We start from the raw sequence: 24,733 nt of genomic DNA, 5'->3' as shown, positions 1-24,733 counted from the left end.
GAGCCACATGTTTCTGATGTAGAACTAATTTTTGTTATAAATCAGTTTTGAAGAGATATTTTGAGAGTATAGCTTGTACCGTTCAAAAGTGTTTTGTATTCAGAATTAGATAATAAATATCATATGGAAAGTTTGGAAAGTGGATGCCTACAGTCCAACACAATTTCTTGTCACTTTGTGTATTCTCTTGAGCCTTTCTTTCTCTGCTTTGTACATAAGGCCAACTCTGAGATGCATAGACAGGCACTTTTTTCACTTAGCATCATGTCATTGACAATTCGCTCTACTACGGCGAGTTCTCTTAATAATTTCTTTAACGGTTGTATGAGCCTCCATGAAGAGGGAAAGGTGTGACATTTTTTTTGTTTGCTTGAATTTGGATTCTGACTTTAGCGCGTACAACTCTGCGACCTCTGAGAGCTTTGTCTTCCCCGCGTGTACGGTGGGTTTGTACTCACACCCTCCCAGGGCTCCTCCAAGGATTAAAGGAGATTGAATGGGCACCAAGCACACGGATACACCCATAGTCAGCACTTGGTAAAGTGGCATCGCTCTGCCCCATTACTTGTTGCTTTTTCCTCTGGTATTATAAATAATGTAAGGGCCATCTTTGTCCCAAAAGCCCTTTTCATTTGGCATCTTCCCTTATGAAAGACACTTGCAGAGATATTAGGGAATCAAAATCAAATAGTGCAAAGGAAAGAGAGCATAAAGTGTAATTTAGAAAAATGATCCTGAGCTTCTTCACGTACCTGTTTGCCCATTAAACATAGCTTTTAAAGTTTTCATATCACGCGCTCTCTAATGCAAATCTGGAAACTATCAGAGGAACGTTTTGTTTTTAAAGCTTACTGAGTTTTTTTCCAAAGCCTATGATTCTTAGAATGAGGTTAATATGTAACTAGAGCCTGAAAGGTTGGTCGGGAGTGCCTAATGCCAATACTTAGTTCTCGAAGTGAAAACCAGCAGCATAAACTTTTAAACTCTTGACTGCAAATTTAATGTTTGTATGGGTGAAAGGTAGAAAATGTTCCTCTCAAAATACTGATTTTCCTTGTGTTCCTTAAAACATGTGTATCTATTTTTTTCTAGTGTCTGTATTTTTCTGTGGCCTTCTCCCTGCTCTTTGAGGGACGTGTCTAAAACTCTAGAATCTCGGTTGCCTGCACACAGGTTGGTTGAGTGAGTGGCGTCTAAGTGGCTTCTGAAACCAAGGGGCAGAGAGAAGCAGAGCTCCCAGTCCCTCAGCCTCCCTCCCTATCTAGGGAAATGACATCTCTGTCATCACAGTGGCTTGGAGTCCCTTTTGCTTCCTCTCTTTTCCCGCAGTCCGTCTGCCATCCATCCTCAAATCCCGTCTGCTGCCTTCAGAATCTCCCGCTGTGCGCAGCTCATGGTCGCTCTCCCACAGGCCTCATGGGCCACACTCCGCATGGGCTGCCTTTCCCGTCTTGCTGCTGTGGGTCCTGCCTTGTACACGTAGCAGGTAAAGCGAGGCTTTCAGAAGGTGGGTCCAGACATGGCGCCTGCTGCTCAGAGCAGCCTCACCTCACTCACGTAGACAGTCCACGTGCCCTCCCACCTTCCAGACATTCTCCCCCAACCTCTTCCCATTGTGGAGACATTCTCTGCGTTTCTAGACACACTTTTCTTGTGTCTCAATCCAGATTGTTGAAAAAGGACGTGGATGGTGTACAGGAGCTTTCCCCGGATTTGTCCTTTCAAATGATGGTTGAATCCTTGTCCCACCTGTTTCATCACTCTCCCCCCCGTCACTGTGCTGCCAGCCTCCACCTGTCCTGCCTCTAGCCACACACCCATGTCTGCAGTCCAGCTGTGCTGTCCTTGATAGTCTTCTGAGCTCCTTCTGTAGCAATCAGAGAAGAGAGAAACACTTTTTGTTTGGAATGAGTTTGTCTCCCCGAGTGTCTCTTGGTTTGCGGGCAGTGTGGTGGGGCTGCCATCTGCAGTCCCTCCTCCCTTCCCAGCGTGAGGTCTGCGTCCCAGGACATTCTCCCCGATCATGCCTATGCTCCAGGCCTGGCTTTGGGTGACCTGGGTCAGATCCCCCTGGGATGGTGCTCCATCCTGGAGCCTCTCAGGGCCCGGCCTCCCTTGCTCTCTCCTTGCAGAGCTTGGGCTGGACTTCTCTGTCTGCGTGGCCTTCACTTTCTCTGCCCAGGTGTCATGTTTTCTTGATTTCTCCATCTTAAATTTGCCCCATGTTAACGTAGATTCCTTCCTTTTCTTCTTGTTGAGCTGTTGTTACAGGCCTGGACTCCCAGTGAGTGAGTGAGTGAGGGGGCAGCCTCTCACTCCCCCCACCTCTGTGAGCTCCGGCTCCACCCCTTAACCACAAGCCCCACTTTGAGGGTCTCTTCTCCTGTGCACAATTTTGGCATAGTTCCAATTCATAGAAAATTGTACAATAAGCAGTCATGTATCAACCACCCACAATTAACTAATGTTCATGTTTAGCCAAATTTATTTCATATCTTTGTGTTAATTTTTAAGAAGCTCAGCAAACACAGATGAAGCCGCCTCTGTAACCCTAACATACTGTGTTCCCTCCTTCCTTCCCCAGGGGTCACAACCCTTTGGAAGGTTTTAAGTTTAATAAATACCCATAGTGAATGGGTATATGTCCATAAACAGGATGCAATATTGTTGTATGTTGTAGCCATGTATGTGATGATTTATTTTGTAAAGTCTGAATTGTGACTCATAGAATAAGAACAGTTAATATTGGGGAAAAAAATAGACAAGGAAGGATACAAGGAAGGGAGGGAGAGGGAGGGAGGGAAAATCGAAGGAAGAGAAGGGTGCAGGGCCTGCTCCAAAATAACTAATCACAGATGACCCTCTCTGTCTGCCCCTGCCCCAGCACCTCTCTGGGCAGACTTCCTCCGAGCCTGTGCTGTGGGAGACCAGAGGACACTGGGATACAGAAAGGAGCCAGGCCAAGCCCTGCATTCAGGAAAGACACGCACAGGGGAGCTCCCCTCCCGGTGCTGTCAGACTCCAAGTGTATCACAGGGTCTCATGAGAATTCTGATTCGGGGTGGGGCGGGGCGCTGCGATTTGGCATTCTATGGAGCTCCCTGGTGAAGCTGATGCTGCTGAGGACCAGGCAGGCAGCACTGGTACAGTAGTGGACCAGACTTAGGGACCAAAAGAGCAGAGGGGCAGCTGTCCTGCGCAGGAGGACAAGGAGGGTCTGCTCAGAGAGGGCCAGGTTCAGCCGCAACTCAGACCGTGAGCTGGTCTCTTGGGAGGATGTGGGGAGAGGCAGGCCTGGTAGGAGGGGCTGCCGCCAGAACAGGGGACAGGCCAGATGGGATGCTTTAGATTATGGTTCCCGTGTGTGCTTGTGTTCCTGCATGTTCATGTTTCTGTGTGTGTTGTGTGTGTGTCTGTGTGTGTCAAGGGCAGTTTTTAATAACTATAGATTGGAAACACGTATACCCTAAAACAGACTGCACAGATTACTTACTACTTCTCAATATTTGGCACTCAGTCTGGGTGAGAAGGATCAGAGCTTTCTTTTCATCTCATGATCAGCACGATGCCTATATTTGTGTGGCTAAGAATGTTTGCTGCCCCAGATGGTATATTGTGGGTCTATAACTACCTCGTAAGCATGACGCTTCTGAATGACAGCCTCCAATAATGCCTAATACTTATGTGTGACATTTCCTGCCGGTGACTCCTGGGGAGCCTGGCGTCTCCTGTTGGAGGAGATACTGAGATGAACTTTCAGGAGGGAAGTTTCATAAATTTTGGCACTGAGCTTCAGACTGGGATAATCTGATAAACTTGGACAATAACTAATGCCTGGACATTCTGAGAAAAAGAAAAGGAAGCAAAACCAAGAGCAATAAAAAGGTAAAGAAATATTTCTGCCTCCCTGGCTTAAAAAAATATATATGTATATGAATATAGACAAAATATAGATATTATATATAAATATACAATATATATTATATTAAAATATACATATATATTTTTGGTCAGAGTGTTTTGGTTGAACTATAAGAATACATATTTAGCAATATTTCTTAAGCCAATTGTCTTTGATATTTATTTTCTTGTAGTGTAATGGATTTCTGTCTTAGATTGGATGATTTTCTAGCTTTATAATAAAAAATATATGAGAAAATCATAAATTCAAATGGTTGTGAAGTGTATTCCTTTGAAAATATGACTTACAGAAACACATGTGGTTTTCCCTTGTGTTGGCGTTTCCTTGGTGTCTCTGTCTCGGTGAGATGTGAGTCCTGCGCCGCCGCTTGGGGGTCAGCAGAAGTACGCTTTGGCGTTTCCATAACTAGGGATGCAGGCTGCCCTCCGTACAAATCATTCTATGGGGACCTGGAACAGATGCTTCAGGTCGACTCTAAACAATTCGGGTAGAATAGCTTCCATGTTACCTGGCAGATGTAATGTCCACTGTTTAGGTTCCATTAGGTCAGACGTTGACTGGCTTGGAGGCCACTCTGTTCAACACATACTACTCCTTAGATATCGGCTTCTGAGAATTCTTTCATTCATGGGGAAAGGGATTGAAATCTGTGGAAATGATGTCGAGTAAAATGAACTGTGCAGTCTTCTTCTCACCGTGTCATGCTGGCGGTCATTATTTTTCTTAGTCTTGCGCATTTGATGACTCTGGAAGTGAGTGGTCTCTAACCTTCTCTTTCCAGTCACCTCAGTTGACTCATCTGTGCCAAGAATCACACTGCCACTGCCTTTAAAGGCTCTCTGCTGATCTCAACAACCATCTCACCCTGGGGTTGTTGAAAGATTGCAGTCAGTTGGTAGCAAAAAGGGGAGATGACTTTAAGCTCTCTGAGGGCAAGAGCTGTTGTTATTATTATTACTACTCTTACTTTCATGCCTGTATTCTAGCACCTAGTGCAGTGCCTGGAGCGGGAGGAGGAGCTAACAGGCAGCTGTTGCTTGCATGCATGCCACGTTCAGAAGCATGGCTGGTGAAAATTGATTTCTGGTTCTATTTGTTAATAGTTTATATTATATGCTAAAGATAAAGTATAAGCAGAGTTAGGTTTAGCACAGGAAAAAAATTTAGTAATGCTGAAGCATTTATCCCAGCTGCCCAACACAATAAATTTTTTTAACTTTTTATTAAGATTATGATAGTTTACAACCTTGTGAAATTTCAGTTGTACATTATTGTTTGTCAGTCGTGTTGTAGGTGCACCACTTCACCCTTTATGCCCACCTCCCACCCCCCTTTCCCCTAGTAGCCACTAATCTGTTCTGTTTGTCTACATGTTTAACTTCCACCTATGAGTGGAGTCATACAGAGATTGTCTTTCTCTATCTGGCTTATTGCACTTAACATAATACCCTCAAGGTCCATCCATGTTGTTGTGAATGGGACGATTTTATCCTTTTTTATGGCTGAGTCATATTCCATTGTATATATATACCATATCTTCTTTATCCAATCGTCAGTTGATAGGCACTTAGGTTGCTTTCACGTCTTGGCTATTGTAAATAATGCTGCAATGAACATAGGGGTGCATGGGACTTTTGGAACTGCTGATTTCAAGTTCTTTGGATAGATACCCAGTAGTGGGATGGCTGGGTCATAGGGTATTTCTATTTTTAATTTTTTGAGAAATCTCCATACTGTTTTCCACAGTGGCTGCACCAGTTTGCTTTCCCACTAGCAGTGTATGAGGGTTCCTTTTTCTCCACGACCTCTCCAACATTTGCCACTTTTTGTTTTGGTTATTTTTGCCATTCTAACAGGTGTAAGGTGATATCTTAGTGCAGTTTTGATTTGCATTTCCCTATGATCAGTGGTGATGAGCATCTTTTCATGTGCCTATTGGCTGTCCATATATCTTTGGAGAAATGTCTGTTTGTGTCCCCTGCCCATTTTTTGATCGGGTTGTTTGATTTTTTTTGTTGAGTTGTATGAGTTCTTTATATGATATGGAGATTAACCCTTTGTTTGATATATGACTTGCAAATATTTTTTCCCAATTTGTGGGTTGCTTTTTTATTTCAATCCTGTTTTCCCTTGCCATTGAAGAAGCTCTTTAGTCTGATGAAGTCCCATTTGTTTATTCTTTTTATTGTTTCCCTTGTCTGAGAAGACATGGTGTCTGAAAAGATCCTTTTCATACTGATGGCTTTCAGGTTTTGCCCATTGAGTGTGATGTTGACTGTGGGGTTTTCATATATGGCCTTTATTATGTTGAGGTACATTCCTTCGCCACCCGTATTCTTGAGAGTTTTTATCATAAATGCATGTGGGATCTTGTCGAATGCTTTCTCTGCATCCGTTGAGATGATCATGTGGTTTTTGTTTCTCATTTCATTGATGTTGTGTATCACGTTGATTGACTTGTGGCTGTTGAACCATCCCTGTGCCCCTGGTATAAATCCCACTTGATCATGGTGTATGATCTTTTTAATGTATTGCTGTGTTTGGTTTGCCAGAATTTTGTTGAGGATTTTTGCACCTATGTTCATCAGTGATATTTTCCTGTTGTTTTCCTCCTTTGTGTTGTCCTTGTCTGGTTTTGGGATCAGGGTGATGTTGGCTTCATAGAATGCGTTAAGAAGTGCTCCATCTTCAATTTTCTGGAATAGTTTGAGAAGGATAGGTACTAAATCTTCTTTGAATGTTTGGTAGAATTCTCCAGAGAAGCTGTCTGGCCCTGGACTTTTATTTTTGGGGAGGTTTTTGATTACTGTTTCAATTTCTTTATTTGCCAACACAATAAATTTTTATGCAGAGATTTTGAATGACGATTCCTTGTTGGAAAGGGGGCAGAGTGGGAGCTTCAGAATAAGAGCTAGTCTTCCACAGTTCCACTGACAGTTCTGGGGAACTCTTAATGCCCTCTCATCTCCTTGAACTTCTGGCCTCACCCCATGGAGGTCAGGGATTGGGATGACCTGGCAGGCATGCCAGTGGCCACCTTTCCAAACACCTGCCAGGCACTAATGACACCCCATGGCCTAGCCTTGTCTGTGACAAGGACATTGACTGTCAAGGAGAAGGGGAGGTGCTCTAAATCCCAGGTGTGAGCTGGGAAGAAATGAGAGAAGCTTCATTTTAATGTTTTTAACGAGTCACAATGATATTGATTATATTCTTAAACAAAATTGTAGCGAGGTCTGCTGCCTCCTTTGGAATATCACCTGTTCCGCCTGAGCTGTGAATGTCAGCTGGATGGTACCTGTCAACTGAGGCTCTCAAAGCCCCTTCACATCTTGGCCCTTGTTGCCACTACCCAGGGAGCAGTGGTAACCGCTGCTGGTCCTGATCCGCAGAGAGGAAAACTTCCCACTGCTCTCTGGCTGCTGTGCTGGAGCTGCATCTTCCTCTGAAACTAGCAAAGACCAGCATCCTCCCCCATCATGAGGAGGCCATGTGTCACCCAGGCTCCCTTCTGAGGAGGGAGTTAGACATAGCACAAGGAGGGCATTTCCTTTACTCTTGAGAAGCCAGGACTGGAAGTTAGGGTGCAATGGTTAGAGAGGAGAAGTCATGGACTATACGTATAACTTTTTGCTGTCAGATGATTCTTGGAATACTGGATATTCCAAGTTCAACAGGACCAATGAACAGGTGCACTCATGGGAGGTGAGTCTAGAGCCTTGTTCCTGTGCGGGATAAAGCTATGGAGCCGTTCAGAAGCTGATTGTGGGGGTAGGTTATGACCAAGGGTTGAGGGTCTAGGAGGCTGGCCTGTGGTCACTCCTATAAAGGGCTGGGCTGTTCCAGTGTGGAGCATAACACATTAGTCCCACCCTGTTCATTTTTAGATCTAGCAACCGGTCACCTTCTCAGACTTTCTACTTAGGGCTGTTGTTTAAAATGATAATGGATTTTCTTCCTCAATTTTGCACAAATTCAGGGCTTCTGCTGTAGGGTAATATGAGTGGCAGTCAAACGATTTTGACTATGGCCACCGTATTATAAGGGTAGGTTAATCTGCTATAACAAGTAAGTTCTCCAAATTCAGAGGAGGCTTAGATAAAAAGTTCTTGATTCCTCTCATAGTATTTCCAAGACTGGAGTTGTCCAGGATTGGAGGCACTAACCTTTCGACAAACAGGAGACCAAGATGACTACAGACATCTGCCTTTCCATCAGCTGGAAGGAATGGTGATGAAGGGCCATGTGCAAGAGGTTCCAACCATAGGCCCATCTGGAAGTTGCATGCATGTCACATCCACTCACATATTATTGGTGAAAACTTTGATGTGGCTACATAGAGCTGTAAGGGAGCCTGGGAAATATAGCTTAGCTGGCCACCATGAGACAGCACTTAGATTGAATCAGAGAAGAGGAGAATGGATTTTGCTAGACAACTGGCAGTTCTGATATTACCCTGAGGTGGGGCCGAAGAGCCTGCAGCCTTCTTACCACATCTGCTTCCACTCTCTCCTCCTTCCCTGGATGTTCAGAAAGGAGAGGCTCTAAGAGAATGGTTTGAGTTCACGTTGAATTGTTCTCTGCAGCCATTTGGTCATTTAATTTGTAAGAGAATATAAACTTATATGTGAGATTGTAGGTAATTGAACATGCTGTAAACCCAAAACAGAAGCACAAAAAAATCTTCATCAATTTAAACTTAATAACGCATATTAAATGTGTTAACATTTCATTACTGAAATATTACTCAAAATTAAGGTCAATAAATTTTCAATTAAATTTCAAATTGGCAATGAATAGAAATATTAATATTAATAAAATAAAAATGGATTCATTAATGAAATATCACACAAGAAAATTTGAAGGAGATTATGTTTACATTTGTTTTAGCATATGTGTATGGACGGTTCCTTATTTTTATTCTAGTTATTTGAAAATTATTTGCTAAATATCTTGCTACTGTATATTTTAATTACCAGCCATAATAACTAGTTGGTAGCGATAAAGCAAAATTGACAGTGAGATATTATTAAGAAGCAGAAAGGCAGCGCTTGAAAGCCAAAGTCCCTGTGTGCATAACGTCGGTGATGTGTCATGAAAAGCATCCTTTGTCTGTGTTGTGGGCTTCTCCCCAGAGACAGCAAGTGTTTGATAAGAACTTAGAGCCCACTAGGGCAGCTGGGACCCACCGTAGAGGACAAAACTAGAAGGCAGGGTAAAGTCTAACAATGTTTGAGTTTAATCTTAGGAACATGAAAGAGTGTTGCTCCCTAGCAGGCTCAGGTAAGTGGTCCTCAGCTCTAGCTGAACATGATAGCCCTTGTACCTGAAAGAAGGCCTACAGCTGGGATTGGTTCATTGGTGGCCCCATTCTGAGGATGCTCGAGGCCCAGCCATGGAGGGAATATCTGAGTCAGAGAACGCCCATCCTGGGGCAACCAGAGCGTTCCCATCTCTGGCAATGCCCCTAAGACCATCGCCAGGCCCTGCCTCTACTCCTACCTAATCCACAGGTGAATCATATGACAAGGATGAGAGAACATACCACTTCCAAGCAGACTTGTACAGCCAATTAATTTGTACAGGAAACTGCTTTTGGTTTTGGAATCCTGTTCTGCCTTTGCCTCCTCCTTCTTAGCAACAGGCGATGTAGGTAGGGCTGTGGGAAGCAGCAGCACCCCGTGAAAGAGATCACAGCGGTGGATTTCACTAGAAGAAGGGACTGCCTGGGAACCATTGAAATAGTAATTAGCAGTTGGTTGCCAACTTTTTCTCTTGCTTTTGGTCTGGCAGTATGCTAACGAGACATGCAGGCGAGATGGTTTCTATAAGAATGCAGATAGCCCTGGGATCCTAAATGCCGGAGCAGCTTGCATGAGGGATTCATGGGGCCTGGGAAGGGGAGAAAGAGGACCCATGGCGCCAACCAAATTGAACTGGCGCTAAGTATCTGGATAGCATGAGAGGTGGGAGTCGGCGTGCTATTCAACAGGCCTCAGATATGAGGACTTTTCTAGTAAGGCAAAGTAATTGATTTTTATTTGACTTACAATTAACATGGTCCCCTCGTCTTAAATTCATTCTCACTTTGAATCAGCACTTACCAGGTTTCGGGAAGACTTACAGTGTCTGCTCTGGTTTGTCCTGAGCCCTGCAGCCCTTCCTGGGATGCTCCTCTAGCTTCGACTGCTATTCTGCTTCAGCACCTCCCTTCATATCACTTACATCTTCATGACGTGGTTGTAGAGTGTGCACATCGAAAATTATGACTTTGGAATAGGAGTGTATTTTGTCCTGAGATCACATGACACGTGAGACAGAGGTGCTATGAAGCCAGAGTCAGATCATTAAAATGCTGATGAGGGCCCAACCCAGTGGCCTAGTGGTTAAGTTCAGTGTGTTCCACTTTGGCGGCCCAGGTTTGTGGGGTCGGATCCCAGGTGCAGACCTACCCCATTTGTCAGCCATGCAGTGGCAGCAACCCACATACAAAATAGAGGAAGGATTGGCACAGATGTTAGCTCAAGACTAATTTTCCTCTACAGAAAAAGCTGATGCACCTGAGGGGGGACAGCCAGAGGCCATTGGTGAGCAGGTGGTGAGGTTACCTGGCACGTCTGCTGGGGGCCTCCCAGGGTTTGCACTAAGCCAAGCTCTGGGTCCCTTTCTGCTCAGGAAGAAATGATTCAGAGTTCCAGCTAAGTAAGCTAGGAAATCTCCCACTACTTTTTGCTGGTGTGATTGCTTGTCAGTTTCTTTTGGGGCTTGTAGCTCCTGACTGAGCAATTAGAGGGCTGCTGCAGTCGTTGCAGGGCAGCTATCAGTGAGCCTCAGGGTCTGCCCTTTGGCATTTTGTGTCGTTTCAGTGAGCACACTATAGCATGAGGGAGATGCTCTGAACTGTGAACAAGGCTTAAATCTATTTTTAAAAAATTTGGAACATTTATTTTCTTACTTTTTTATACTTTCTTAGCCAAATCACTCACATGTCACTACCTTGTGGAAACTGAGAAGGGCAGGTGGGTCCCCAGGAGGGGAGAGCATTTGGTTTCTGATCTGTCATGTCTGGAGGAGAGATGTCCATGTGCCTTCCAGGGCACAAAAGCTCAACGTACAAGTGGGCCAGCCAGTTTAAAAACTGCTCATAAAGCGAGAGAGAAAGCTGCAGCCCAGTGGGGAAGGCATTTGCTTCTGATGTGAGCTGCACACGGGAATGCATGACTCCTGAAGGAAGTGTGATTGGGAGGAAGCCAGGAGCCTGGACACGCCTGCTCATGACCCTCAGGTGGGGAAGATTCCAGGGCAACTGCCTGTTACTGCCGTTTTGGGGAGAAACCATCCGCCACCATGGTGGTAAGAACTCAGGTATTTGCAGCCTTTCTGGCTGCAGTCGTCAAGAGAGCGTGCTATCCAGGAGAGGTGACAGACACTGGTGTCTCTTGTTGACTCAGAAAATGGAGAAAAAACCAAGCCAAGCAGTGGAACAGTGTGGCTATGGAAAGAGCCCCTTTGGGAACAATGAACCACCCTCAGGCTTGGTGTTTATAGCAGACCCTGACATCGGAAATGTGAGGTTCATCTCAGGGACTTGGAAAAATAATCCAGAAATAGGGGTGGAGGTTTCTGTATTAAAATCAGAATTGAGAACTTCAGTATTTATAATGAGACTTTTTATGGTAGAACATGTTACCATATATGTGTATGTGTGTATACAATTTACACACACACACACATACATACTAAATGAATAAGGAGGTTGGGGACATTATTCAGTGGACACCGGCTGGAACAAGGATTCTCTACAGGACAAGGGTGCTGCAGGCCGGTCTCTGACAGGGGAGCGCTCCAGAATCACCTGGGTGGTTTCACTCACACACATAGCCTTTGCTGAGATTCTGGAAAGCTCACTCCTGGTCTCCCCCACTCCTTGGTTTCTTGCAGGCCTGTTACTGAAGGGCTGCTGGAGGGAGTGGATCAGCCAGCATGCGCCAGAACAGATGAGAGCCACAGTGAGAGAAAGACATGCATTTCCAGTTGGCAGAGTTCCCAGGGAGGGAGCTAAGGAGATTTGGGAATGAGCTGTGAAAGCCAGAGGGCATTGATGTTGGCCAGAAAGGAGAGAGGCTGGAACAAGACCTCACATGTGTTAACATGATCTCTGGGCCAAAGCCTCAGATGCAGCAGTGTGAGAGAGAAGATGAAGGGAAATGGAGGTCCAGTGGGCAGGTAGGGAGGGTACCCCAAACTTGGGAAGAGGGAGACTTTGAAGAGCACTCTCTTTGCTTAAAGCTAGCAGAGTTGTCCCTTAGAATCCAGCTCCGAGAGAATCTGATGCTAACAGGAGCCAGAAGTGGAGCCAAAATTCTGAAAGAGCGAGAGAAGGAAAGAAAAGAGAAAATCAACCCTCTCCACTTCTGTTGCCCTCTCCCCAGTCATTCCAACTGCCTCCCCCAACTGTCCTACACCCAAATGATCCAGGTGAGGGAAGGTAAGGAAGCTTTTTCTGACCCACGACAAAGAAGCCCTCGGGGGATGGCTGAGGGCAGGCTGGCGGAGAGCTTGCTGCAAGAATGTTCTGCAGGGAAAGTCCAGTCTGCCTGTGGGAAGCCATGTACATTCACCTACAAGCCTGGAGCTAAGATGCCCCCAGAGGCAGGCAGCTTCCCCAAGGCTGCTGAGGCGTGACTCTCCTCTGCGTGACAAAACCCTTCTCCTCACTCTTGAGTACCTTCTGCCATCAGGCGCTGCTCAGGGACTCCTGGCCTGGACAGAAGGTCCGCCATGCTTGTCTATGGAACAGGCTGCCCATAGGTCCCCATTACCTACACAGGAAGATGAGAGCATCACACCTCTCCTAAGATTACAAACATCTCAACAGACATATCTGCTTTCCAATGTTCTAGTGGATTGTAGCAATTGTACTCGGTAACTGTTGTGGTGGTTTGGTTTTCCTCCTGGCTTGTTCACATCGAGCTGAAAAGATTGAACAGACTACCATTGACCTCCTTTGCTGTCCCCTCTGTTTCCAGCCTTCAGATGGGAAAACCTGCATATCTTTTCCAGGGCACTCCTTCCAATTCTCCTGCCTCCCTGGCCTCTGGGCTGTGTCAACCCCTGAGCTCTGGCCCTTACAGCTCCCCTGCAGTCACCTTCCTTCATCCCTTCTTTTTATTTCCAACAAGAGTTAATGTCTTAATGGGAGAATGCAAGGCACATGTCAGAAGAACTACAGAATCGTAGCCCTAAAGGCCAGGTGCACAGGAAAGGGCTGGGGCCACATGAGATCATGAGGAGGACCTAAAGAAACCTGCAAAGGGCTTTACAGGGAACTTCATGGGTGACCTTGAGATGTGTGTGCCCTGAGGTCCCCTCTCTGTCTCCATGCTGGCATGCACTGAATCAGCTGTGTGTCCCAAGAGACACACAGTGGAGCCTCAGAGAGGGGTCAAGGGTGAGGTCACTGGTAATTTTGTTAATTGATAGTAAAGTACCAAAGTTTATGAATGATTGGCTTAAAACAGACGGAAGCTGTTCAAGGTTTCTCCTTGCAAAGCACCGTCTTTCACTTTCTGCTGTGTTTTTCCAAGGGGAAGTTGAAGGGCAGCTGCAGCTCCTCTGCAGATGCTGCTCGTGGAGGTTCATCTGTGCATGTGAACACCAGCCACCATGGGGTTGGAGCTGGAAAAAATGTTGGTGGCTGATGCTCTAAGGTTTTTTTTTTTCAAGAGAGAAGAAAATGTGAGCCACCTCTCACCTGGGCAATGTGTGTGATGGCAGGGGAAAACCTGGAGCAGTCGTTCTTAACCATGACTTTCAAAAGCAGACGGCTAGTGGCCAAGGAGCCCCTGAAAGGATGCCCACCATCATGATTAGGGAAATGCAAACCCACACCACATGAGATACCACTTCACACCCACTAAGATGTCTATAATTTTTTTTTTAAAAAGGAAAATAAGTATTGGCAAGAATGTGGAGAAATTGGACTCTTCATTCATTGCTAGTGGAAAATTAAAATGGTGCAGCTGCTGTGAAAAACAGTTTGGCAGTTTCTCAGTAAGTTAAATATAGAAAATTACCATATGACCCAACAATTCTACTCTGAGATACCCACAAGAATTGAAAACAGGTTTTCGAGCAAAAGCTTGTACACAGATGTTCATAGCAGCTTTATGCACAGTAGCCACAAGGTGGAAACAACCCAAATGTCCATCGACAGATGACTGGATACTCAAAATGTGGAATATCGATGTAAAGGAATATTATTCAGCCATAACAAGAAATGAAGTTTTGACACATGCTACAACATGGATGAACCTTGAAATCATTAAGCTCAGTGAAAGAGGCCAGACACAAAACCACATACTGTTTGATTCTTTTTATATGAAATATCCAGGATAGGTGAATTCTGAGTCAGAAAGCAAATTGGTCGTTGCTTTGGAGCTGGGGAGAGAATGGAATAGGAAGTGGCCACCTAATGGGTACAGTGTTTCCTTTTAGAGTGATGAAAAGTTCTGGAAGTAGATGGTAGTGATAGCTGGACAACATTGTGAATGTGTGTATGTCACTGAATTGTACACTTTAGAATGGTTAAAATGGTGAGTTTTATGTTCCGTGTATTTTGCCAATATAATTTTTGGCAAAAAAATATAACTTTTGTTGGCAAAAAAACAACAGATGCCTGGTTCCATCCTAGAGTTTCTGCTTAAGTTGGTCTCAGATGTGGCTTGGCCTTTCCCATCTTCAGAAGCTCCCGGGGCTGGCTCTGGTATGAAGCCAAGTTTGAGAACCTCTGCTCCAGTGCCAGCCTGGCTTTCCCACTTACTGATGTGTGACCTTGGGCAAGCCACTCTCTCTGTGCCTCAGTTTCTCTTACCTGTGAAATGGGAATCATGTGATTACCTACCTCAGAGAGTTGTTAGAAGGATCAAATGGGTGAATATGTGGAAGATAAATGCCTCCACACATAGTTAAGTTTGTTGCCTAAGCCTGGAGTTTAGGTTTCCTCCTTCGGGGGCAGTCTCTCTGCCCTCAGCAGGTGTCAGCTCAGGTTCCCTTCTAGGTAGGGAGACCACGCTTCTCTGTGTGTCCAGGACACTCCTCAAAATGCTGTTGTCCTGTGTTCTTCCCAATATGGCACTTTTCCTAGACTACTTGGATATTATTCCCAGTTTGGATAATGAATTTTGTGGCCACTCTCTCTACAACATGTTACATGTAGCTAGCAATGGAGGATAAATGTCTTTGCAGATAAGAGAGAGGAACGCTTTGAACAATGCTGTGAAGAGTTAATCTACTCAACCATGAGAGAGAGATGATTGAACCACAGCTACGCTGCCTGCTTCTTAAAAAAAAATTGTCCTACTTTCCTTGAAGATTAATTTGCTGGAAGACGAGTCTAATCAGCTTAATTTCCTCCAACTGATGACTCAGGTACCTGGAGTTACAGAGAAGCCTTCGTGATTTGATACAAGTACTAGAAACAATCAGAGTTCTTGCAAAGAGACTTGTTCTCATTTTAGTTTTGTTTCTATGTTGCGGAGAGATGTCTTCTCAGCAGCCCAGTACAAATTGACAGCCAGAGTTCTCATTTCCTTTCCTCGTCTAGCTCATAATGTTAATAAAATGCTCATAAGCCACTTAATCTGAGAGGCCTAATTTAGTTTGAAGGAATCCGTTATGTGGCCACATGTGAACCCTTACCCCTGATGAGTTGTAGTAAACTAACTTACAAATCAGTATTCAAAGCTTCCTACCTTGTGAATTATAGGAAAATCTGCATGCACATTTGAAGGGAACACCTTTGCTTTCTTTGTTCTTAGGGTTTGATTGTTTATATGAATTAGAACACTTTTTCCCAAAAATTGTACTTGTGAGTTTGCCTCCATTGAAATCTCACATCAAACCACAGCAAGCCATTGCACACACACACACACATTTACACATGCACATATACATACACATACGCACATACACCAGTACACACAATACACATATGTATACACACATCCCCACATGTATGCATACAAGCACATGCATATACACACATGCATATGCATCCACACGTATACGCACATACACATACACACGCATTGTGAGGGATTAGGGATTTTCCTCACGATTCTTCTCTGCCTGACTCCTCCCCATGAGCCTCACATGCAGCCAGTGCTCTAGGCCACTCTCCCCTAGGCCCTGTGCCGTAGCTCCACTGTACAGCGTGGCGTACCTTCTGTAACTTACCCTTACCCTACTTCTGTTAAAAATTTGTCCTCTCCTCTTTCCTCTTCTACATCCCGTCAAGCTTTGTACCTGGATTGTATCTGCTCTCTCACAGAGGGTCCCCTGGGTTTGTAGCTCCTCTGACCCTATGGGCTGTGGCCTGCTCGCAGTGATTTGTGGCACACTCCTCATGGACAGTGGCCCGCTCTTCAGCAGGCTCATGGCCTTCCTGAGGATAGGTGTCAATATTATACATCTTTGAATTACACAGGGTCCCATTTCCCTTTAATTCACAAGCTTTTCAGAAATTTCTTGCTCTCTAAAATTGTCATTATTAAAGTTGCCAATTAGAATAATCAGCATATTCCAAACATTCAGATGCCTGCTAATAGGTCTTTGCCTTTAAGATGGTCCTACAGCAAAAGCCTTAGAGTATTACAGCTCACCTTCAATGTTTTTATTGAGTTTCATTAAGAGAAAATCAAATACTACCAGTTGGATGCTCTTTGCTCATTTTAAGAAAAGATCCTGGGCCGGCCCCAGGGCCAAGTGGTTAAGTTCGTGCATTCTGTTTTGGTGGCCCAGGGTTTCACTGGTTCGGATCCTGGGCGTGGACATGGCACCGCTCATCAAGCCATGCTGAGGTGGTGTCCCACATGCCACAACTAGAAGGACCCACAACTAAAATATACAGCTACGTGCTGGGGGGATTTGGGGAGAAAAAGCAGGAAAAAAAATAAAAAGATTCATAATAGTTGTTAGCTCAGCTGCCAATCTTTAGAAAAAAAAAGATCCTGCCAGTAGAGAAAAGGTCCAGAATTGTTCTGCTGCTTTTAACCATCAGAGAGCTTAGCCTATTTTATTGGCTGAAGTATCTATCCAGATCAAGTAGCTTCTGCAACTTTTCTTTTAAAGAAATGCTGTCCCTTGGGCATTTCCGTGGAGGAACTTGGCCGAGACAGTGGTCGTTTCCCACTCGTCTCACATAATGGAAACTAGAGTCATAAGTTCCCCTTCCCTGCCCATGGTGGGAATAGTTCACACGAAGCTGGCATGCTTCGTGCCTCTTGGTTTGCTGTTAACTCTGAATTGACACAAGATTTCCAGGGTGCCAGAAGACAGTGCACCCCTTGGCTGAGGGATTCAGCTAAGAGCATGTCTGTCAGAAAGGCTGTGCTGTGAGGAGAAGAGAAAGTGGGCGGAGGAGACCCTCTGGGGAAGGGAACTTTTCCTGACCCCTTGCCCAGGGCTGTGCTGGCAACTGCAGAATGGGAAGCAATATTCTCTTCTTTCTCACCAGAAAATGTCAGGGGCATTGATAGATCCAGGCTGCTCTGCCCAGCAGATCCCCGTTAGTGTGGGAAGGACAGTGGTGTCTGTCTGCCCCACCTGGTTTATGTCATGTGATCCTGCCTTGGATCCCTGCTAAAACCTGTATCAGAAGAAAAGGGGATGTGGATAACAGGTCTGACTGCATCTTCTCTCCCACTTGATTCTTTGACAAAGCATTAAAAGAAGAAAAGTATTAAATCCTTTCAAAAGGGGGCAGCATGGTGTAAGGAGAGAAGGGATGCAGACAGGTTCCCAAACCAACTTTAGCTTAATTCCGTCACCAGGCAGCTGAGCCATCCTCAGGAGCTCAGCTCATCTCCTTGAGCCTAGTTTTGCTCAGCATTAGACTAAAATCATGGCTTCCTAAAGGGATCTGAGCTAGTTTAGCAGAGTCTGATGCTGATGGGATTGTGGACAGCTATTTTAGACTAGACTTACTGTAACCAAAATATTTTCCTTAATTTTTAAACAAAAGTCTATGTCTGAATTCCTGAACAACCTTGTCAAAAGATCTACTCAAACTTTGGTAGATCTGATTACGTGCTTGGTTCTCACAAGATCTGGTTTTATTTACCAGAATGGACAGGTTTGAGAAATGGGAACAAAACGACTATTCATCCTTACTTTTTTCCCATCAATTTACCTTAAACAGAAAGGTTTCAAGTACAGCATCTACCCATTTGTCTCTAGAAGCACATTCTCATCAGAGTTCACCTCATCCCTTCCCATTTATATGGACAGATAGTTCCCTCCTTAGGCTGTGTGATGTGGTGTGCTGGTAAAGCTGCTTTGTGCAGATGCACATGAAGAACTTAATTGAAGGTAAACAAAACATGGCAGTTTAGGCTCACTTGAAAGAGTAATGCTTACCTGGGCCAGACTCAGTTTCTTTCTTGGTACTGATCTCTGATTACCATGAGATAAGGGAGAAATGAGTAAATGAGTAAGAGAGAAAACCTGCTCTCTGCAGTGCCTGTGAACTCCAGAGCTATTCCAGGGAACCCCAGCCCTCCCAGGGCCTTCATCAGGGTTTTATGGAGCCCTGGAGCGGTCACAGCAATGCCCCCTGCCTGAGAGGGCTGCCCCTGCAGAGAACCCTGTGCCTGCATTAATGCTCCTGATGGGTCAGGGGCAGAGCTAATCCCAGAGACCACGCCAAAAGTCATTCCCCGTCGCCTAGGAGCCCAGGGCCTCTCCTGGGGCCAGAGTTCCTTGGTAAGCCCATGGTGGGGGGGGGGGGGGGTGTCCATGCATCTCCTCCCAGAGACACTCAGTTGTTGGTTGGAGTGTGTGCAGACACTCTTGTCCTGACCAGCAGTACAGCATTCCAGATTACAACCACAATCAAATACAAAAAGAATAGGACTTGCTACATTTCAGAAAGAAACAATTATATATTTTTTAATTTAAAAGTAGAGATCTATGTCAAAATCAACTGTCACAAGTGATCTTGGCCTCATTTTGAGCAGATCCTGAAATGGTGTTTCCTCTTCTTCCTATTCCTGCACTCCCAGATGTGTGTGTGTGTGAGACAGGGTCAAATTACCACTTTATACTGAATGTAGGAAGACAGGCATTGTGGATCCACAGAGCCAGTGTTGTCTCCCACCTGACTTTCCCTCTAACTGACAGTGGCCTGTCTGTTGGAGGTTCACACCCCACAGTCTGAAATCCCATAATGTCTGGGACATAAAGGTTGTGTTTGCTTTTTTTCCTTTTTCTCTTCATTATCCATTGCTTTTTCTTAATCATTTATCAGGCTCCACTCACAGGAGAAAAACTCCTGACAAAATCTGATATGATTGTGAGAGCCAAAATCTGTGGATTTTGGTGCCAACCTTTAGAGAAAGGCATGACTCACTCCCCTACAAGAAAAGGACTCGACATTAAAAAAAAAAAAAAATGTTATTGACCAGTCTGGACAAGAACAGGAAACCAGATCCCCCTTGCAGACAAGATGTAGTCTGTCCCCATGGAACTTTGCCACTTGGTAACAGGAGAAAACCCCGGAAACTGGAACAGTAGGGCATGGCCAGGCGATCTTGACTCCAGGCTGTATGGTTGGAACTCGTAGTTTTCCATTTTATTTAATGGTGATATGAGTCAGCATTTGAAAGGACAGCCGATAGTTAATGGTATTTTCTACCCAAATTATTCTACGTATTGTTTTCTACATTCTATGCACAAATTCCAGAAGTAGAGAAAGAAAGAAAATAGAAATTAAACCACAAGTATTCTCTGAGTTGAAGGTTGAGAAACACTATTGCTTGGCAGAATGCTGGAGGGTCTGATGGACTGAGGTCTCGTGGACGCCGAAGTCGGTCTGCCTGTGAGTGTAGGTGGTGGGGAAAGATGTTTGTGGGCTGTAACGAGCAGATTTGGGCTAAAAAATCCTGTTGTGTCAAAATTCAGTTATGTTCCAGAGACACAGACAATGGAGAGTGAGAAGCCCATTGTCTTGGATAATAACTTTCAGAGGGAGTGAGGTAGGCTATGCTCTGGGCTTCTGGCTTTCTGCTGTCTAAGGCCATTTCACTGTGGCCATCATGAGGTCACTCTTACAAAAATACTTACAGAGAAGGAAGAAACCACATGTATTGGACACTTCTCATGTGACAGAAATATGCTAGGTGCAGACAACAACTTTGAAGTAAATGGAACTTCTCCCGTTTTAAAGATGAGGCTGTTCCTGCTGTGAGATCCCTGCCTGTGTGTGCGTGCTGGGCACTGGGTCAGGGTCAGTTCCTCACCTCGAGGAGTTGACAATCCAAGATGTTAGAATGCTATAAGGGCATTAGGATTACAGAACTAAAACCTGAAATCAATATAAAATGGATGACCTGCAAAGAACTTTTAAGCGGGTATTCTGCACAGAGCTTCAAAAAATGCTCAGGGCATTTAAAGGACAGAGGTAAATTCTTAGCCATGTTGAGTGATCATTCAGGCACATAGTTGTGGTGAGGACTGAGGACAAGAGGCATTGGAAGTTCCGAGTCTAGACAGGGTGGAGTGAAGAAAAGCAATTAGTATCAGGGTTGTGAAATGCATTGTCATGAACATGGTGTTTACGGGATGCCACATGGGGCCATGCATGCTTGAGAGCTAACGATGCCAGCATGGGTGCACTTGTATTCTTCTCTGTTGTATTTCACAAGCTTGAACAAACCTCCATAACACATGTTTGCACCCCCTTGAATTTGGGGTTTTTTTAGCAAGCCAGCCAACCAGTGAGACACCTCGACAGCTCCTGAGTTAGATCAACAAAGCCCCTTCTCTGGTTTGCTTCATTTATTTTATCCTCTGGACCCTGCATGGTGTAGTAAATCTAAGTTCTGTTTCCTTGGGTACTCACAGTTGCTATGGAGGTAGATGTAAGGCTTACAGAAATGTTTAACAGAGTTCATTTTGCATTCGCTTATTTGCTTAGTAACAAGTCTGATGTCTGCAGAACACAAGTATTGGGAGAAATGCTGTACATTTTTCCATGGGAGCCTAAATAGGCAACAGTGAGTTTTCTGGGTCGGGGCTATTTCCTGTACATCCCCCACCTGTTTCCTATGGGAACTCGTATTTCAGGAAAAAGGCATTGGATATCTTTGACACTCAGTGTCTCACAAGGAAGCATGAACTGGCATAAAAAGCAACCTTCAGGAGTTGGTTTTCCCTTTGACTTTAATATTTAAGTACAAGAAAATCTAAGTCTCAAAAATCTCAGGGGCCTGGATGATAGTATAATTGGCAGAAAGAACAGAGTTTGAGTCTGAGCGCAGGTGATAGTGGGCTGTTGCTGAATATGATGGGTTTCCTTTATATGCTTATTTAAATATGGTGAACCAATTGTTAAATGAAAGCTTACCCACAGTTTATTGTGCAAAACATAAGAGCAGAGTTGCCCAGAAGTGCACTCATCCATCCATTCATTCCTACACATGTTGACTCAAGGGCCCTCCACACATGAGGAGCTGTTCAGAGCTGGGACACAGGAGTGGGTGAAAATGGGAAATAATCACTGTCCTCACAGGGCTCACATTTTAATAGGGGTGAAAAAAATAAATATATAAGAACCATAACAGCACATGCTGGCTGCTTACTTTGTGCCTAGAATTCTCTGGAGCTCTTTCACATGTGGTAACCCAGTTAGTTCACATAAAAACTTTGTGATGTGAGTACTACTATTTATCCCAGTTTTACAGGAGATAAAGTGAGGCGGGAGAGAAATTAAGAAACTTGCCCAAGGTCATGCAGCTTATCAGTGGCAAAGCCAGGAGTCAAATCCAGGTGTCCCCATTGTCTGTGGGCTAACCTCTCCACTGCACTGGTGGCCCCAGGAATGGAATACCCTGGGGGCACCTGTGCTGGGGAGGGAAATCAGGCAGGGCAGGGAGGAGCCGTGCCAGGCAGTGTGTGCTCCATGTTGTTTTTCATTTGAAATCAGAGCGCTCATTCTCTAAATGCTCCTTCTGCGCTAACACTCATATGATTCTATTAAGCAGATCCTGGGGGAAAAAGTTGGAAAAAGTTGGAAAAAGTTTGTGTGCTCTTTAGTCTGCTCCCTTAGTATGGAAATCCCTCCATGAGAGCAATTAATTAGTGTGTTAGGTGGAATTTATTTTCAGTTTATTAGGTATCTATCACAAAGTACTTCATCCAATGGTCACATAAAGTCCTCACAGCATATCATTTATATGACACAGTCAATTCTTTGTAACTTTTGAAAGTTGGAAGAAAGCTAAACCCCTTCCTGGCAGCAGGTGAAATACTTCTCAAGATGGCAGAGACGGTCTGCTTCTCCGTGAGAAGTGTACCTTGATCTGTCCCTTCTTCTTCTCAGCATCTAGGAGCTCAGTCTGATGACAGGTTAAAGATTTAAGGAGGCTAATTCATACCTGCAGATTGGTCAAGAATATTAAATGGTTTTAGCTGGAAGATGTTCCTCTTAGACTAAGGTTTAAAACATCTGCCATTTCCTTCATGATTAAGAAAATAAACCTTACAGCAGGAATCTGTCATGTAATGTCTTCTACTGCAATTTCCCCAGGAGAGTGAAAATATGGGTTTTGCTCAGGCCATTTAAGGCTGTTGATAGAAATGGTAATTGAGAAGCTTGGATGGATGGGTGGGCAGTGTTTCCATGTGGGAGCATTCATACACAGAGAAGTCAGCTCATGCTGATGAGATTTTGTTTGTCTCTTCCCCCAACAGGGCTGTCTAACTACCCCCAACTCCCCATCCGTGAATTCCCGTTCCATGACGTTGGGTCCATCCTTCTCACTCAGCAACATCTCAGGAGTGTCTGTGAAGTCAGACATGAAGAAGCGCCGGGCCCCTCCACCTCCTTCCCTGCCTGGTGCGGGGCCACCTGCTCGAGACAAGGCATCAGAGAAGGTAGGGAGAGAGCAGCCCTGAGGAGCAGTGCATCTGTTAACGGGACCAGTGAACTCTGGAAGTTCCCTGTGTACACTACAGTCCTTCATGTTTGTGGCTTAAGCAACAGGAGTGTTTAGGGTGAATATTTAAGCTTCCTTTAGAAATAAAGGTGAGATGCCACACTGCTTCAGTTATGGAAGGTAGGAAACTATTTTTTGTCTTTAGTCCTTAAAGGACTATGCTTGTTGATTAATATTAATTTTATTTTTAGCATTGAAATTTTGGGCATCATCGTGATTGCTTAATGAGAAAATTGCATGGTTACAGGGACTGTAAGAAATTTGGAGTGTATAGGATAAGGATGATACACAGTCTGATAGAGGTGCCCCACATGATGCAGATGTACAAGAAAGCAGAGGGTATTTTTGCATGGGAAGTTGCTTTCTGTATGGTGTAACGTTTATGTGGGGGGCCTTGTGTTTTCGAGCCTCCTGTTTTATCTTTATTTTCAAAGCAACCTAATGCCTTTGTGAAATGACTAAGTCACTATGTATTCCCCCGGGAGAAGCTGTGTCCTCAGCACCTGGGGTCTCCATCTGGGCTTCTTTCATCTGCCTGCTGACCCCTTAAAACCTCATTTGAATTATCAGACCCTCACTTTCCAGGAAGTAGGACACTCTTTGACAGGCACTCTTTCATGGCTTGGAATGTGACACTGTGAAAATGTGAAGTAAAGTTTTTATTTTCTAAACCCATCCTTATTGGGGTGGAGTGTGACAGGGACAATGAGGGTGGCCAGCATGGGACTCTGCTTTGTGCTCTTTTAGAAGCTGAGTCCTCCAGGGTTCCAAGGCAGACCAGGCTGTGTCCAGCAGCAGGGCCTGCTCCATATGTGCTGTAAGACGTTGGGTCCACCTGCAGGGTATAGATAAGGATGCATTATTCTTCATTAAGCTGAATGTTTCCTGCGGACTTGCATCCCAGCTTCCTGGGGAGGTACCGCACTGCAAACAGGAATATTTACGTAAAGTACATTTAAAACTCATTTATTCTCTCAGAGGAGCTTAATTTCCTGGCTCTTTCCTTCTGTTTTGGTGTCACTTGACCTGTCCCTGCTTCATAATTGTCAGTAGCATCACACTCCTGCTAGTCTTGATTTTCAAACCCTTTTTTCTTATTCACAAAATGGATTTTCCTTAAAATAAACTAGAAACTAAGTCTGTACCTCCCGAAGGAGAGACATGGTCCCTGGATCATGGTTAGAAGTTACGTAGTGGCTCTCTGTGCCATCCTTGTGACATCTCACTTAATTTCCTTTTCATCATGGTTGTCTGTCCATGTATCAGTCCGTCTGTCCAGCAGTCTGGATTAATCACTCATCTTCCTCGATCCCTCCAGGGGTTTTTTTTATCCCACATCTCAGAAACCACCCTGTTCCTGTCTTCAGACCTGCCATTCGTGGCCCTAGAAATGTGTCTGAGAGGCCTGTAATGCAACACAATTTAGAAGAAAATAGTTTGATTTTGTACTTCCTAAACATTTTGTAATGCTACTAATTTATTTTGAGTTTTGCATAATATTTTAGCTGTCTTTTGATAAAAAGAAATTTGGTTACAAATGGTACATCATTTTGTTGCATGCTTGCGTGATTATGTCAAAGTGAACATGAGGCTACTTCCTCTGATGGTCCACAGTGTACCTCTTGATTTTGCTTGGGTTTAGATTCTGAACGTTTTCATAACACACTAAGTATATTTATACCATTTAGCACTTTTCAACCACCTACCTCTGGGGATGTCTTTTGCTTTTGATTGGGAGGAGTATTTCTTTAGTGGAGAAGATTATGAATTCCAGTATCATCACTATTTAAGCTTTTTTTTTCCAACGAGAATTACA

General features: G+C 44.5%; 1 protein-coding gene across 17 annotated transcripts in view; it reads left to right on the top strand.

The window, feature by feature from the left end:
- The window catches only part of COBL (cordon-bleu WH2 repeat protein), a 277,967-nt gene that overhangs the window by 135,972 nt on the left and 117,262 nt on the right, over positions 1 to 24,733 (top strand). For all 17 annotated transcript variants that reach the window (XR_011539005.1, XR_011539006.1, XM_070615616.1 and 14 more), the window contains one exon: positions 22,673 to 22,855. Coding sequence is in view for 15 of the 17 variants with exons in the window: in XM_070615616.1 (XP_070471717.1) it covers positions 22,673 to 22,855 (183 nt within the window). In the remaining 2 variants the exon portion in view is untranslated. The remainder of the gene's footprint in view (positions 1 to 22,672; positions 22,856 to 24,733) is intronic.

The sequence above is a fragment of the Equus przewalskii genome, chromosome 4 (genome assembly GCF_037783145.1).
Source record: "Equus przewalskii isolate Varuska chromosome 4, EquPr2, whole genome shotgun sequence".
NCBI lineage: Eukaryota > Metazoa > Chordata > Mammalia > Perissodactyla > Equidae > Equus > Equus przewalskii.
This window is presented reverse-complemented; position numbering and strand designations above follow the sequence as displayed.